Source organism: Tachysurus fulvidraco, chromosome 14 (genome assembly GCF_022655615.1).
Source record: "Tachysurus fulvidraco isolate hzauxx_2018 chromosome 14, HZAU_PFXX_2.0, whole genome shotgun sequence".
NCBI lineage: Eukaryota > Metazoa > Chordata > Actinopteri > Siluriformes > Bagridae > Tachysurus > Tachysurus fulvidraco.
The window spans coordinates 5,312,986-5,327,395 of record NC_062531.1 but is presented as its reverse complement, the minus strand read 5'-3'; the positions used below and the strand labels follow the sequence as shown (position 1 = coordinate 5,327,395).

General features: G+C 38.9%; 1 protein-coding gene across 1 annotated transcript; it reads right to left on the bottom strand.

Moving 5' to 3' along the window:
- Positions 1 to 12,672, bottom strand: mapk13 (mitogen-activated protein kinase 13). The gene is made up of 12 exons (XM_027151080.2): positions 12,308 to 12,672; positions 10,632 to 10,761; positions 8,874 to 8,932; positions 8,139 to 8,244; positions 6,556 to 6,585; positions 4,345 to 4,392; positions 4,089 to 4,203; positions 3,821 to 3,892; positions 3,145 to 3,224; positions 2,870 to 2,948; positions 1,414 to 1,587; positions 1 to 1,118 (listed from the first exon to the last, which is right to left on the bottom strand). The coding sequence occupies exons 1-12, from the start codon at positions 12,502 to 12,504 to the stop codon at positions 1,036 to 1,038; spliced, it is 1,173 nt and encodes a 390-aa protein (XP_027006881.2). The 5' UTR covers positions 12,505 to 12,672; the 3' UTR covers positions 1 to 1,035.
- Between the last annotated feature and the right edge of the window lie 1,738 nt (positions 12,673 to 14,410).

Sequence of the window (14,410 nt, the reverse complement as noted above, 5' to 3'; positions counted from 1 at the left end):
TTTGGGGCATAAATTCTTGTAGTCTTTTAATTAAGGCATTTATTTAAAAATGTATCAGTAAAATACTACATTGCTGATTGTCAAATGTATACTTGTTTCATTATCATCGCCAAATGCATCTTACAAAGCTATGCAGCATAAACAACATTCACAAATGTCATAGCATAACCTGGCAAATGAGTATTACATAAAGCTCAATATCTATAACTATAACAGAGGTGTAAGGGTTAGTGATATGTAACCATACTGTATATACCTGCTGTGCTGAAATAATCAATTAAAAGTAAACTTTAACGTAACAGAAAAGCCTCCATATCACACACGCCATGTTCCCTTAAATTGGTCAGACCACCATCTGATGGCAAGTGCAATCAGTAACATTTCATTTGAATCCCGTCTGCTTTCCTCTGGACTATAGCGGTGGAGGATCCTGACACACCCACCATAGATTTTAAAGCTAACTAATTATTATACTGCACCTCAGTTATTCATTTCATTCTCCTGGTTTACTCCCTCAGGTCTTTGTCAAGTTGTTCTTAAACATCAGTGTGCCACTTGAGCAACCGAAGTGGTTTTAATGCACAGTGCTGTGGTATATCTTACAATATACACTTATGGGCACTATTGCGATTTTAATCGGCTCTGTTCAATCTAACAAATATATAGAGACTTTAATAATGAAAAACTGTACAGCACTTTACAGAGTATCTAGGCATTTTTTTGTCTCCTGAGCACAGAAACCCACAATGTAACAGGTCTGAATCAAAGAATACTAGTAATATCCTCACTTTTTATACAATTTCAAACCTAAAAAAAGGCTTCAAGGCAACAAAATTAAAGGCAGCCACTTCTGTAACAGCAGTACATCCATAAGCCCACTTATCAGGTACACAACAAAGACACATTCATTGCTAACTCATCATGGATTGTCATGACTTGTAATAGGTTTAATATGTTGTGTAAACATTTGCACACCCAGGTCCTTTGCACCAATCTTCTACATAGATACAGGCATGGCTGTGACATGTAACATCACTAAGACATTGTCAGTGTGTTTCTCCTCTTCGAGTCTCTTCTTGGAAATGGAACAAAACTCTTCACTTCTTTAAACGACAACCCTGTTCAGGAAACATCCAGCAGATAAGACCATTACAAATGACAATATATTTACTGATCGACAACAGGTGAATGCATTCAGAACTTTAAAAATAAGCATTTCTATCGATTGTTAAAAAACAAACAAACATATTTTGGTTAGAATTTGACCAACATGCTCTCATGCACTTTCTTATTTCCATTATCCATATATATCGTTCTAAATGACAAACAAATATCTACAGGTGATTTTGGACAGAAAAAAAAAAAACACAAAAGAAGAAGGGTGTGATGTAAAGATCCTGTTTGCGGACTTACTCTTCCACTCCTCTAGGGGCAGTGTGGCATTGTCATAACTGTCATCATATGGCTTAGGCTCTGGACAGTCATCTGCATCTCTCAGTTCATTAAAGTAACTGTGGGCCAGTGCACCATCAGCAGTGACCCGTGTATCAGTGTCTAAAACCAACATCTTCTCCAGCAGGTCCACCGCTGTCAGAAAGATCAGATTAGTTATTTGAACAAGGCGAAAGTATCCCACAGATCAATACTAACCATAAAGTTCAATGCAGTAATGGACCATTCTCGTGTAAGATTTAATTAAGATTAAGATTAAGACTAGCACAGTTCTCTATTTTATGAAAACATTTGGAACACATTCATGCAAATAAAATTATAAAATACAGATATATGACAAGAGCATCGGTTAAAGTTGGGGTCTCTGATTTTTGAGAAATGCTTCAGAAAACTGAGTCGGGCCGATTAATAAACAAAAAACAAAACAAACGTGTAGCCAATGAGCAGAAAGGGGCGGGTCTTGTCAATATGCGGCGGAGAGAGTGCTCAGTGCGCATGTGTGACATTAGCAGAAAGCAGTTTTAACATTGACATGGAGGATTAAAACAAAGAAAGAAAGCGAAGAAAGGCTTACGATAAGGCAAGAAGTAGGACGTGTTAATATAGGATCAGCTTTCCAGCGCTGGAGAGAACTGAAGGAGCAGGAAGTCGGCCACATATTCACAGGTTGGAGTTTCCCGAGTCAATAACTCCTGAGCTAAACGCTGTTACTACACAAATAACACGTGTAGTAATGTAGAGAAGCAGCTACAACCGCGTTTTGTGTAGTAACAGCGTTTAGCTCAGGAGTTATTGACTCGGGAAACTCCGACCTGTGAATATGTGGCCGACTTGAATGAATGTCAAGTGGTTATTTGACTTACTGTACTGTAACTTAGCTTAAACTAGTCTGGCCATTCTCCTTTGCAACTCAACGAGTTGCTTTCACCAGAAGGACCGTTGCTTACTAGATCATTTTTTTTGTGAATATTAACTGCAGATCTTTATCTGTACCTGCATGACTTTATGCAATGAATGGCTGCCATACCAAGCTGACTGGATAACTGCTTGAATGATCAAGGCTACAGGTTCCAGTAGGCTCATAACTGTTAAAGTTGCCGGTGGAGTAACAAAACTATTTATACCAATTATCAGGACCCCTGCATTTTATACAAAATCCTTTTAACAGCCCTGAGTCTGTATATGCAAAAAAACATACAGAGGGAACTCCCCCAAAAAGGAAATGGTGGGCATTAGTTCAATGACGGTACGTGAAGAACAGTATCAGAACACAGTACTAGTTTATTACTAATTACAGCATGCAAATTCTTATAAAATGTGGACTACATTATTGCAGTAGAATAAATTTCAAAATAACTTGCCATTGTTTTCATGTCCTACATTAACAAAGGTTCCCTTTTGTGTTTTGTCTGCTTACCTTGTTTGCTGGCCCTGGGAAAGAGTGCAGAGAAATCTTTCCGTGGATAAAAGGGAAGTGATTTCACATAGTTCTTTGCCTGCATACACAACGTATGGCACTCCAGTTAGACAGGGACACAGAAAACCGATTTATACGGTAAGTAATAAACAACATCTTCAATTCAAATGTCACCTTATGAGGAGGGTAAAATCAACATGTCACAAAATAAACTAATATATGTTGAGTGTGACGTGTATAAACAACAATACGCAAATGTACATAAATTCTCTTACCTCCTGGCTTTCTAGTTTCTCGATGAATTCTGGGCCAGGCGTCCCTGTTACCTTCATGATTTGAACCAGCTGGTCCATGTCTGATTTTCCAAGATTAAAGATTGTTCCATATTGAAAAATAGGGGAGAATGGTAGCTTGGTGGTTAGCATATTTGCCTCACACCTTCAGGGTCGGGGGCACAATTCTTGCCTCTGCCATGTTTGTGGAGTCTGCACGCTCGCACTGTGTCTCGGGGGTTTCCTTCAGGTCCGGTTTCCGATTACATGCATTATAGGCTGATTGCCATCTCTAAATTGTTCGTAGTTTGTGTATGGGTGTGTGCGATTGTGCCGTCCAATAGACTGGCATCCTGTCCCGAGTGTACCCTGCCTTGTGCCCCGAGTCTCCTAGGATAATTTCCAGATTCCCCATGACCCAGTCAGATAAGCGGTGTAGAGAATGGACGGATGTATGGATAGATATATTTCGTTATATCCAATTCATGCCATTTCTTTCTTTCTTTCTTTCTTTTGGCATTAACTCCAGGAAACATTTGTGCCACTGCAGGAGGCTCAAAATGTCAGACACATGCCAGAAAATACTCAATAGTATTTCCTGCAAAGAGCCGATAGTCTCAGAAAGGCTTGTTACAAGATGAAAACCGACTAATATTGACCAAACGTTATTGAAGGATACAGTCTTTTCCTTTGAAGAGTGTCTTTCCGTTGAACATTTCTCCCATTATACACCCTACTGACCAGATGTCCACTAAACAGCAGTCAACAATAAAATTTCATTATAGAGATCATTTTTAAATATGGATCAAACTCAAAATTACACAGTCAATGGATGAAGATTCTACAATAACAATCATTTTAGTCTAGGTCTGTATTTAATTCGTGTATTGTGAACCAGCCCTGAAGATGCAATGTGAAGTGTTAGAGTGTTAATAGTGTTATCTTGCCTGTCTGGTTGTAGTGCATCCAATTTAAAATAACCTCAGGTGCTCTGTACCATCTTGTCACAACATAACCAGTCATCTCTTGATCTGCATGCCTTGCCAAGCCAAAGTCCAATATCTGCAGCCTCAGATACACAGACACGGTTAAAAACCTTCCTTAACCCCGTTAACACCGTCAATCAGTCAAAGCACGGCAGTCAATCCAAATCCCTCGACACATTTCCACCCCCACTTTCTCAAAATGCCAGAGGTAACTGACCTTCAGCTCGCAGTCTTGATTCACTGCCAAGTTGCCTGGTTTCAGATCCTAAAAACAAAAAAAACAACAAACATGAATCCAGACAATTCTTTTTCCTCTTAATGCTCTTTATCGTTTAGCTCCTAGGTTCATAACTGCTGACAGATACTCAGTATTGTGTTGCATTGGAAGAGAGAAGAGACACATTAATAAAATAAATGTGTAGAATAGAAGACTGGACTGAAAGTTTATGCCTTAGTCTTATGACAACACTTAGATAATATACCACAGACATGCAAACCGGATAGGTTGTGACACAGTAATGCGACAGTGGCTGGGACGGTCGCATTAACATTCCGGTGCTCCGGTGCACTTATTTGCAGTCGCTTTTACGAGGTGTTTTTGTTGTGTCACACCTACATGCAGGTGCAAAAATACAGGCAGCTGTTCCAAGTCTCTGAAACACCCAGCCAGTCCAGTTCTCTGTACACCTGAGCTAGGTGGATCAGTTGCGTTGAAATCAATTGAATAAATGAATTGAAGTTAAAACATTTCACTGCATGTCGTACTTTGTACGTGTATGTGACAAATAGGGGTGGGCGGAATGACCAAAAATCTGTTTCACTGAATAAGTTATTTTATTTCACGGTAGCGGTATACATCACGGAATAATAATTTTTCAGGTAAATTAACAAAAGGAACGTGCGGCTTTCTCGTCTTATTTTATTCGTTTTTCTTCTATTTAGCGTTAGTAGTGAACCACGTCCATACCACTGATGTCGTGCTTCGTTTCACAACAAGTTCCTCCTCCTGCTCGGGATTGGTTTGTGTGGATTTCTTTATCAGCATGCACGTCTTTCTCCATGTTTTTCTTCTTATCTACGCTTATGTGCCGCTTCTCAATCGTTCTCAGATTCAGGCGTCCTACACGTGAGGTTGATTTTGAACCACGCCCACTAATTTAAATTTCACGGCATGCACGGAATAGAAAAACCTGTAACGGTAGACATTTTATTCCGCGGAAACGGAATATACCGTCATATCGCCCAGCCCTAGTGACAAATAAAATTTTAAGTTCTTACTGAAACTTGACTAAAACCCTGCTGAACCAATGACAGCTCATCATTCATTATCAACATTCTATATTAGAAAATGCAATTAGAAATATTCAGTAGTCTTCCATTTTACACTGCTGAACTTATCGTACAACTTAAAAAAAAAAAGCAGAGGTGAATCGTCACAAGATTCAAGTTACGGAGAATAAAACCACAATGACACGATTTAGCCGATGCCAAGCATTTTGTAATCCTGCGTTGTGAAACTCCGAGTATTCCAACATGAATCCTGCATTGCTGTACAGTTCTAAACATGCACAGACAGTGTCAGACCTAACAGGAAACCGCTTCCTGCATTACCTTGAATGTCATGCCTCAGGAGAAATAGCATAACTTGGAACTGATTCAGCTAAACTTTGAGTTCTGCTACGGTGATATTACTTGCTTTTGCATTTCCCTCGAAAAACAACAGATGGAAAAAAAAAACTTTCTATTATAGTTGTTAAAGACCAGAAGTCATCATCAGGAATATTCTTAACCAGTCCCGGAATAATTCACCAGTACAAGCTCTTCTAAGTAGCCTTAACTATTTTATGTAAGGGTTTCTTCTTTAAAACACCATAATATTTGGCATGGCAGATGAGCCAAACTGTGTATGGTGTTATAACGACTGACTCTGTGATCACCTGGAATCCACCTACTTCCCTCATAATCTCACATTAATCATTTTTAATATTAATCATGCCTGAAAGAAACTCGCACTCGCGTTCTGCCAAGATAAACCGAGATTGTTTTGAGTTTCAACTAAAATAAAATCCATCATGTGCAAATTTTCAGAAATGAAGTTCTTTTTTTTCCCGTTTAATTTATTTGTTTATTTATTTATCTATCTATCTGGCACACATTGACTTTATTCATGAATGCATCTGATCGATAAAGTCCAATTCCTTATCGGACGCCGTCAGACACAAAATGTCAACAACGATTACAAGAGGCTAAAAATGCAACACTGCATTATAAATCAATTACAAAGATTAAACAACTTGTCTTTAGAATTTGAATTTCTCGTACATAGTTTTACTTGACTTGGCTTGTATCTTTACTTCAACTTTAATTCCATGTGCTGAATTCAATGAGATCCTTGACAGATGCTGTTTATTTGCTGCCAAACACTTACCCTGTGAATGATGCCAGCGCTGTGAATGTACTGCGGAGAAATATATAAAAAAAAAAAACATGAATTAGTCTCTAGCAATTATTCAACTTCAGTGCTACTTTCAAGTGCTACTTTCCTTTAGAAGTTTAGATGACTTTTCTAGACAGTTTATTTTCCAGATATGTACAGTAAAATATGGTTAGAAACTATTTAATACATGAACTTTGTTTACAGGAGAGTGCTGTAAAATCCTCAAATCTAAATGGTCAGAAACAATTTACACTACTGTAACAGCCGTTTGGACAAATGCTCTTGATCTTACATATTATCCTTTCTGTGGTAACAGATGAGGGACTCGTACGGTGTTCTGTCTACCTTAGCCGACGTTTTTAGAAGGCGTATTCGGTGTCAGCGCTTGTTTGCACTTGATGTAAAGCTAATCCTTTATGTTTTCTGACATGGTTCTTCAGGGCTATGAATGCTGCATTTTCTCGTATCTTGTTTTATTGGATTAAGAGAAAGTGACTGTATAGCTGCTGTAGTGTAAATGATATCAGGAACTGGCTTGTTTTGCATTAAATGTAACTATAATTAGGTAAAGACAAAAAAGTATTACTTGTTCTTTGAGAAATAAAGAAAAAAATAATCATAGTTGCTGTGCTAGAGTTACAGATACTAGAATATAAGAGTTTGGGACATGGCGTTTAAGACGGCAACAGTAACTCTGCTTCATATATGGCTGGATTACTGAATTATCAATTAATATCTCTTACACAACACTATAACAATTAGGGTTGGCAACCGAGAACAGGAACCGGAAGCGCATGGAATTTTTAAATTTCAGTTCCAAACGCGGTTCCGATGCGTGCAAAGCGCTGGGAGCGGTCACTTTAAATAGCCACGTCTTACCTCATGAATATGAATTGTTTACACTGTTTACAGTCACGCAACCAAATTAACGCATCTTAGCACAGAAATCAGTCACTCGCGCTGCTGTGCTGAGGTTTGCTTTGTGTTAAACATGTCTTAAAAAAAGCCTAAAGTGTGGATTCATTTCCAAAGCTACAACAATGAAGCAAATCTACACATAATACAATAAGCCAGGAAAGGTCTTGTCTTCTCCCAGAGAAAGCAGACGCGTTAATTTTTCTTCAGAAAAATTGCTGTTTTGCTAAGTTGTAATTCTGGATGTTAAGTTTGATGTTGGTTTTATTTCAATTTAAATTGAAATGCTCTGTGTAAAATATTTAAAGAGTGATTAATAAACACTAATGGAATTTTTTTAAGTATTGTGCATTATTTTTCACATTTCTTTTATTATGGAATCGTAAGGCAGAACTGGAACCGGAACCGGAAAATTTCTTTTGATACCCAACCCTACTAACAATATACCGTAGGGTTGAGATGAGACAGACATGCGGGGACGACGTGCCCGATCTGTTCTTCACTGTAACTTGCCAGAAGAGAAAAACATCAGTAAAAATGAATTCAGCTCCTCCCACTTCCTTTAAGATATTGTCTTCTCCATACAGGCAGAAAATGACTACACTAGTGACTTGGTAACTGGGATTCTTCTTTCTATTATTGGAAGCGTGTCTATCTACCTTTAGTCCACAGAGCATCTGGTAGACCAGGAACTGCAAACGATCTTCTGAGAGCACACCTCGCACCTTGGACAGATCTGTGTACATGTATGGCATCACCAGGTAGCTACAAGAGAGAACAGATTCAATTTCTTCAGCAGCATAGCACAAATACTACAACTTTCAGCTTTCATCATCAAATTATCAGTGGCTCTATCCAGTTACCACGTATTGAATAAAACGTGATGGTGCTTGATGTGCCAGAAGAGGAAAACATTCAACACTGGGGTTGTGTAATGCAGAAGTCGATTATTTTACAACAGCAGCATGTCCTGAAATGATTTATTCCATTGTACCACAGCATTTACTTATTTTTATCTGTATTTACATTTAACGATTATGTGTTCTGGAAAGTTACTGAAAAAAAAAAAAACGAGAGTCTGGCCTACAAATGTGACTTAGCTGTTACTATAGAAACAATAGTATTAGAAGGAACGCATTCATTTAATAAACCTGCGAATTACATTCAGAGCTTCTGTTATATAAAAAAAAAAAAATTACACCTAATCCGTTAGAGATTTTAACAGCACCGAGATATAAAGAAATAATTAACTAAGTACAATTTCCCAGATGAATTCCCTCCCGTCGGATTTTTCCAGGCCGACGGTTATAGTCTGCTGAGCTCCTGATGTTGATATACAGTATGATATATCGTGAGATATGTTGAGAGAACACACAGGAAATAGTTTCACTCACAAGTCCTGAATGGATTCCAGCCGAGTGGCGGGAGTAAACACGTCCAGCAATCCTATCACCTGGATCAAACAGGAATGGACAAGAGGGAAATGTTTCCACATAATTTTGTTGTAGTTTTATTTTTTATTTTTTTGCTGTGCATATAATTCTCATATGTCCTATTAAGTATTCAGCAATCCCTAGAGGACTGACTCGGCTGATAATGAAACAAAGACATACTCACTATTACCTTTCGAAACTATGGCATCTTATTAAAGCTGCATTGTGTCAGCAGCTCTGACTGGGCTTGTCTTAGTACATTCTCAGTCCATTACAGATTTATAGCCATGCTGGGATCTGCCTGAACATCCTGAACGCAATAAGCTCAATGAATACTGCTTTAATCCGGTTCCTTTAATGATAGATTGGCGAGCAAGCATGATTTTATCAACCAGTAAAGTTCAATGAAATTTATTATTATTATTATTATTTTTAATGAAAATGTCATTCTTGCACAATTTCAATCAGATAAGACGATTTCAGCCAGAAAAGCAGTAAAAGTCAGTGAACGAGTTTCAGATCTAACGGATCAGACTTTGGATCTAAAAGGGTTTTTTACACCTGGTCACTTCCTGCGTTTTCTGTGATCAGATAGCTATCCGATGGTAAAAAGACCAGGTCTAAATGCCCTCTGAAACGGTTTCGAGACGGATATAAATCCGATGGTTCCAAACTGCTTCAGGAGGTGGTCTGGGACGCATTTCAGTTGAAACTGGACAGGTGTAAATGAGTGTGGTTGTTCAAGCCACATACGTCAGCGCTATACTCCTCCCAAACGGAAGTACGTCACTCGCACATCGTGCATCGCGTCAAATGTAAATGCTGTTTTCGTAGCATAACCGCCATTTATGGTAACCGCATAACCATAAATTGTAGCGCAACGAGTTTTTTCGTCTTCTTTTTGATTGCATTCTGAAAACCGCATACACCAAAGCGTGTTCCATTTCAATTACCCCGGAAATGAGGTAAAATATATTAAGCATATTGGGTGGGAGTAGAAAGATCAGATTGATATCCGATTCGCCGAGACACATTTATGTGGCCTAATGTAAATGGAACAGTCTTAACAAATCAGATAGCTATCGGATCACAGAAAACACACGAAGTGACCAAAAAAGTAAAAAGGCCCAAACGTTATTAATGAATAAGAGGGAATGTTCGATTTTGCTAAACTCTAACTGCTTTTCTTCTTACCTTTATTTTATAACTAAGAAAACCATAGGTTACTAATATGAGGCCCAAACTATATTTGGTTTTGAAGGAATAAAATCGTTCTGTGCCTCATTGATGGCGGCCTAAAATCATATATACACAGTTAGCATGTCGCTAACATACTGGCAAATGCACCAGAATTATTGCAACTACAACTATAGCTCTGTGTTATTTCATTAGTATTTTTACATTAAAAAACAAAAACCTTTAGGCCAATGGATACGCCTGAACTCTATAAGCAAATATTTCAAAATTGTATTCTGCCACAGGGGTCACGTGAATCCCAGAGTGAAACTGAATGACCTTTCCAATCTTTTATCTTTTACCCTGTACAGAAACCATTACAACATTACAACAGACACTTCAGGATACAGTGCAAGATTTTATCAACCGCCTCATGTTACAGCAAGGACCTTGTCAAAGTCCTTCCAGGTTCATAGCCAATGAAAACAAGGCACAAAAAAAAAAAAGAAAAAAAAGAAAGCATGGACAGAATCAAAGACTCACATTTTGATGCTTCATATGTTTTAGCAGTCTGAGCTCCCGGTAAGCTCTCTTCGCAAAGATCTCCGACTGGAACGGCCGGTGAAGCTTCTTGATGGCAACTTTCTCCTGGGTTTTTTCATTGATAGCTGAGCTGGGATGTGAAACAGTGGTGAAAAAGGGAATTAGAACGTCTGCAATTTTACTCAAATCACATTTGCCGTCTATTACACTTAGCCCAAAAGTCTCTACTGAAATGCTATGATGCAGCTTGAGCCATTTGTTCAGCTGAAGCAGATGCATACGCTGTTAATTCCTACGATCCATCGCAGCTCAGCCAGTAGTAGATGTTTTCCCTTAGATCAATCCTGAACTCTTGTCTGTTTTGTTTTAATCTTCACAAGCTTCAAAAGCTTTTACCTTTAATTTTCACTTCTTTCATCCCTTATACATTTCATTTACGCTCGCGAATTGTTTACCGCATTGTCTAATTTTGAACCTTTTACATAAATCACCGTGAGCTTTTCGACTCCAAAGGAAAGGTATGTAGAATTAGATAGATATAGACAGAATAGATATTAGATTTATAGCGTGTTATAACTGTCGTTCCTGCCTTAAGCCTTAACTAAAGCGTCTCAGTAGGTGTTTTGACACTTCAGTGGAACATCAGCATGAAAGTATTGTTAATGTAAACCACTGCACTGTGCAAATGTCATCCTGCAACTCTGTGGCTGTTTGAGCGTGTGGGCGGTTGACTTATGTAAATGAAGCTTAACAAGATGACTCAAATCTAATGGTTCTAGCATGAGTTTATAAAAGGGTTATAACACTCATTTCACATATATAGGATATACACACAGCTATTGTGAGATAATCCATCAACAACAGCTGGCTCTCTTCTAGTCTGTACATGCACAAGACAAAGTCATCACGTGATTTGACTGTAAGAGCTTCTTACTGGTGGCTCTACAACAACACCAGGGGTTTCAAACCCCTTTTCCTTTGAGATATTTTGTGTTTTGGTGGTTTCGATATAACAGGAAGTGCGTGTTCGTGGCAGCATTGTGGAATCGGACTGACTGACGTTTCGTTTGTGCTAAACGTGCTTTAAAGAAATATTAGTAAATGGTAAGGTGAAAGTGTTCGATGAGTCTAATTTGCATTGGTCGTGTTTCACCGTCACTGAACGACATGATTCATAACCCGCTGTTACATAACTGTGGTAGTTCACAACATCTCAGCTTGCACATTTTTATCTAACGACTTGCATCCAGCTGAATATGTAAGCTGCAAGACCAATGGCACAAGGATGGGAAGTGCAAAGGATTGACGAAAGACAGGATTGGGCAATATGTAGTCAAAACATGGGCGAAGGAAGTGGAAACAACAACAACAACAATAATAATAGGTAGAAATGACATCTTGTAGGCAAGACTAAAGACTGGTGCTGCTGTAAGAGATCTAGGCAGAGAGAAGTGTTTACAGGAGAGAATTTTGGGCATATTAACCAGAACAGGAGGAATTTACAAACAATTGCAGGGTATCCTAGTGGTTATGGGCTACCAGTCAGAAGGTTGTGAGTTCGAACCCACTGTTGGGCCCCTGAACAAGGCCCCTAATTCTCAGCTGTATAAAAGTGAAATAAAATGTAAGTCGGTCTGGATAAACTACATAATCCCTGCTATAATCCACACACTCACCACACTGTGCCGTAAGCTCCGGTTCCGATCTGCTTTAATCGCACGTATTTGACCGGAACTTCCCACACGGTACCGTTGATCTCCTCGCGGTTAAAATGCTGCTGCGGCTGCGGCTCCTCCATCCCAGCAGACGGCAGGACGGACAGATCGCTTCTCTTTCGCTTTCTCGCTCGGCGTTCAGCGGCTCTAGTTCGCATGGAACCAGTGCTATTACTGTGGTCGACAGTGGAATATCGGTCACACACCGTGTAAGCGTGTTTCACCTGTAAAAAAACATGGTCAAATCGGTTAAATGCTTTCTTGTTGGCGAAGGAAACGCCTTAAGAGGCGTCCTGTTTTCACATACTTAGTGATTCTGAAACGAATCGTTCATAAATGACTCGTTTCAGCGAATCGAGCTATTCGATTCCCAAACGCGAAACGATTCAAAACGACTCCATACAAAAATATTCAACACACATAAATGATAATGTACCAATAAATACGGTTTTGATGCGTTGTTTTGTTGTGAGTACGGTCACAATAAGACAAACATTAAGTTCTAACATTAAAAAGTTAATAAATCTACAACTATATGCAAATGTAATTCAATTAATATTCTCATAGGGGGGAGGGGGGGGGGCACGGTGGCTTCGTGGTTAGCACGTTCGCCTCACACCTCCAGGGTTGGGGGTTTGATTTCCTCCTCTGCCTTGTGTGTGTGTGTGTGTGGAGTTTGCATGTTCTCCCCGTGCCTCGGGGGTTTCCTCCGGGTACTCCGGTTTCCTCCCCCGGTCCAAAGACATGCATGGTAGGTTGATTGGCATCTCTGGAAAATTGTCCGTAGTGTGTGAGTGTGTGAGTGAATGAGAGTGTGTGTGTGCCCTGTGATGGGTTGGCACTCCGTCCAGGGTGTATCCTGCCTTGATGCCCAATGACGCCTGAGATAGGCACAGGCCCTCCGTGACCCGTGAGGTAGTTCGGATAAAGCGGTAGAAAATGAATGAATGAATGAATTCTCATTTGCATAAATAAATGTAAAAGTAAAAAATACAGTTAAAAATACTTCATATATAAAAAATATCATCAACTCACTGTCAAAGATTATATATTGTATAAGGGATGTGGTAGCCTAGTGGTCAAGGTGATGGGCGACCAATCAAAAGGTTGTGAGTTTAATCCCAGGGCCACCAATCTGACACTGTTGGGCCCCTGAGCAATGCCCTTAACTCTCAATTGCTCAGTTGTATAATAAATCATAATAAAAAAAATAATATAAGTTGCCCAGGATAAGAGTGGTTGCCAAATGCTGTAAATGTAAATATATTTTTTGTTTTCAATTAAATAACGATGTCAACCTCACAGCACAGATTCCTTGATGAACATAATCCTAAATGCTTAAATCCATAATCCAAAAAGCCTAAATGTAGATTTGAACCATTTTATATCGTATTAAATAATGTATTAAAACTAAATAATGTATTAAAACTGCAAACTCAATTTGACTTTATACTTGCTTTGAAGCTAATAAGACTTACAAGAAATATTTTCTGTTCAGTCGGTGTAGGAGTTAGCACAGGTTGTGGGATTGATTCCCACGTCTGATGTGTGTGTGTGTGTGTGTGTGTGTGTGTGTGTGTGTGTGTGTGTGTGTGTGTGTGTGTGCATGTTTTCCCCTGTGCTTTAAGGGGTTCCTCTGGGTACTCCAGTTTCCTCCCACATTTCAAAGCGATCCATCGTGTGAGTGTATGTTCAGGCGATTGTGCCCTGCGATGGTGGGTCAAAGGCGTCCCCTTGTTTCCTGTGAGCCTGTGTATGAAAAATGGTATCTTTCAGTTCAAAGTACAGGTTAATTTATCTTACATTTTAACTATAATTATATAATAACAAACAAAAGTAACACAACAGTTTGTTTATTTATTTATTTATTTTTAAATAAAATTTCCCTAGTCCATTCTTTGGTCCGTTTTTTATTCCCACTCTTCCTTATTCGAAGGATAAAACTTTTTTTTTTCCACTCTGGATCTTAACACTGTGAATGGTGAATGGCAACTTTCGATTCACTCAAAAGAGTTAAAAAGAGTCGAATCAGTGAGTCAAAAGGATCACGAAAGAGGCAAACTA

What these genes read in the sequence shown, in the direction of transcription:
- mapk13 (XM_027151080.2), bottom strand. Translation starts at nt 12,504, where the DNA reads ATGCGAACTAGAGCCGCTGAACGCCGAGCGAGAAAGCGAAAGAGAAGC. An exon ending in GGAGCTTACGGCACAGTGTG is followed by an intron (nt 10,762 to 12,307) that starts GTGAGTGTGTGG and finishes TTCACATCCCAG; the next exon opens with CTCAGCTATCAATGAAAAAA. An exon ending in TCCCAGGGCCAGCAAACAAG is followed by an intron (nt 1,588 to 2,869) that starts GTAAGCAGACAA and finishes TCTTTCTGACAG; the next exon opens with CGGTGGACCTGCTGGAGAAG.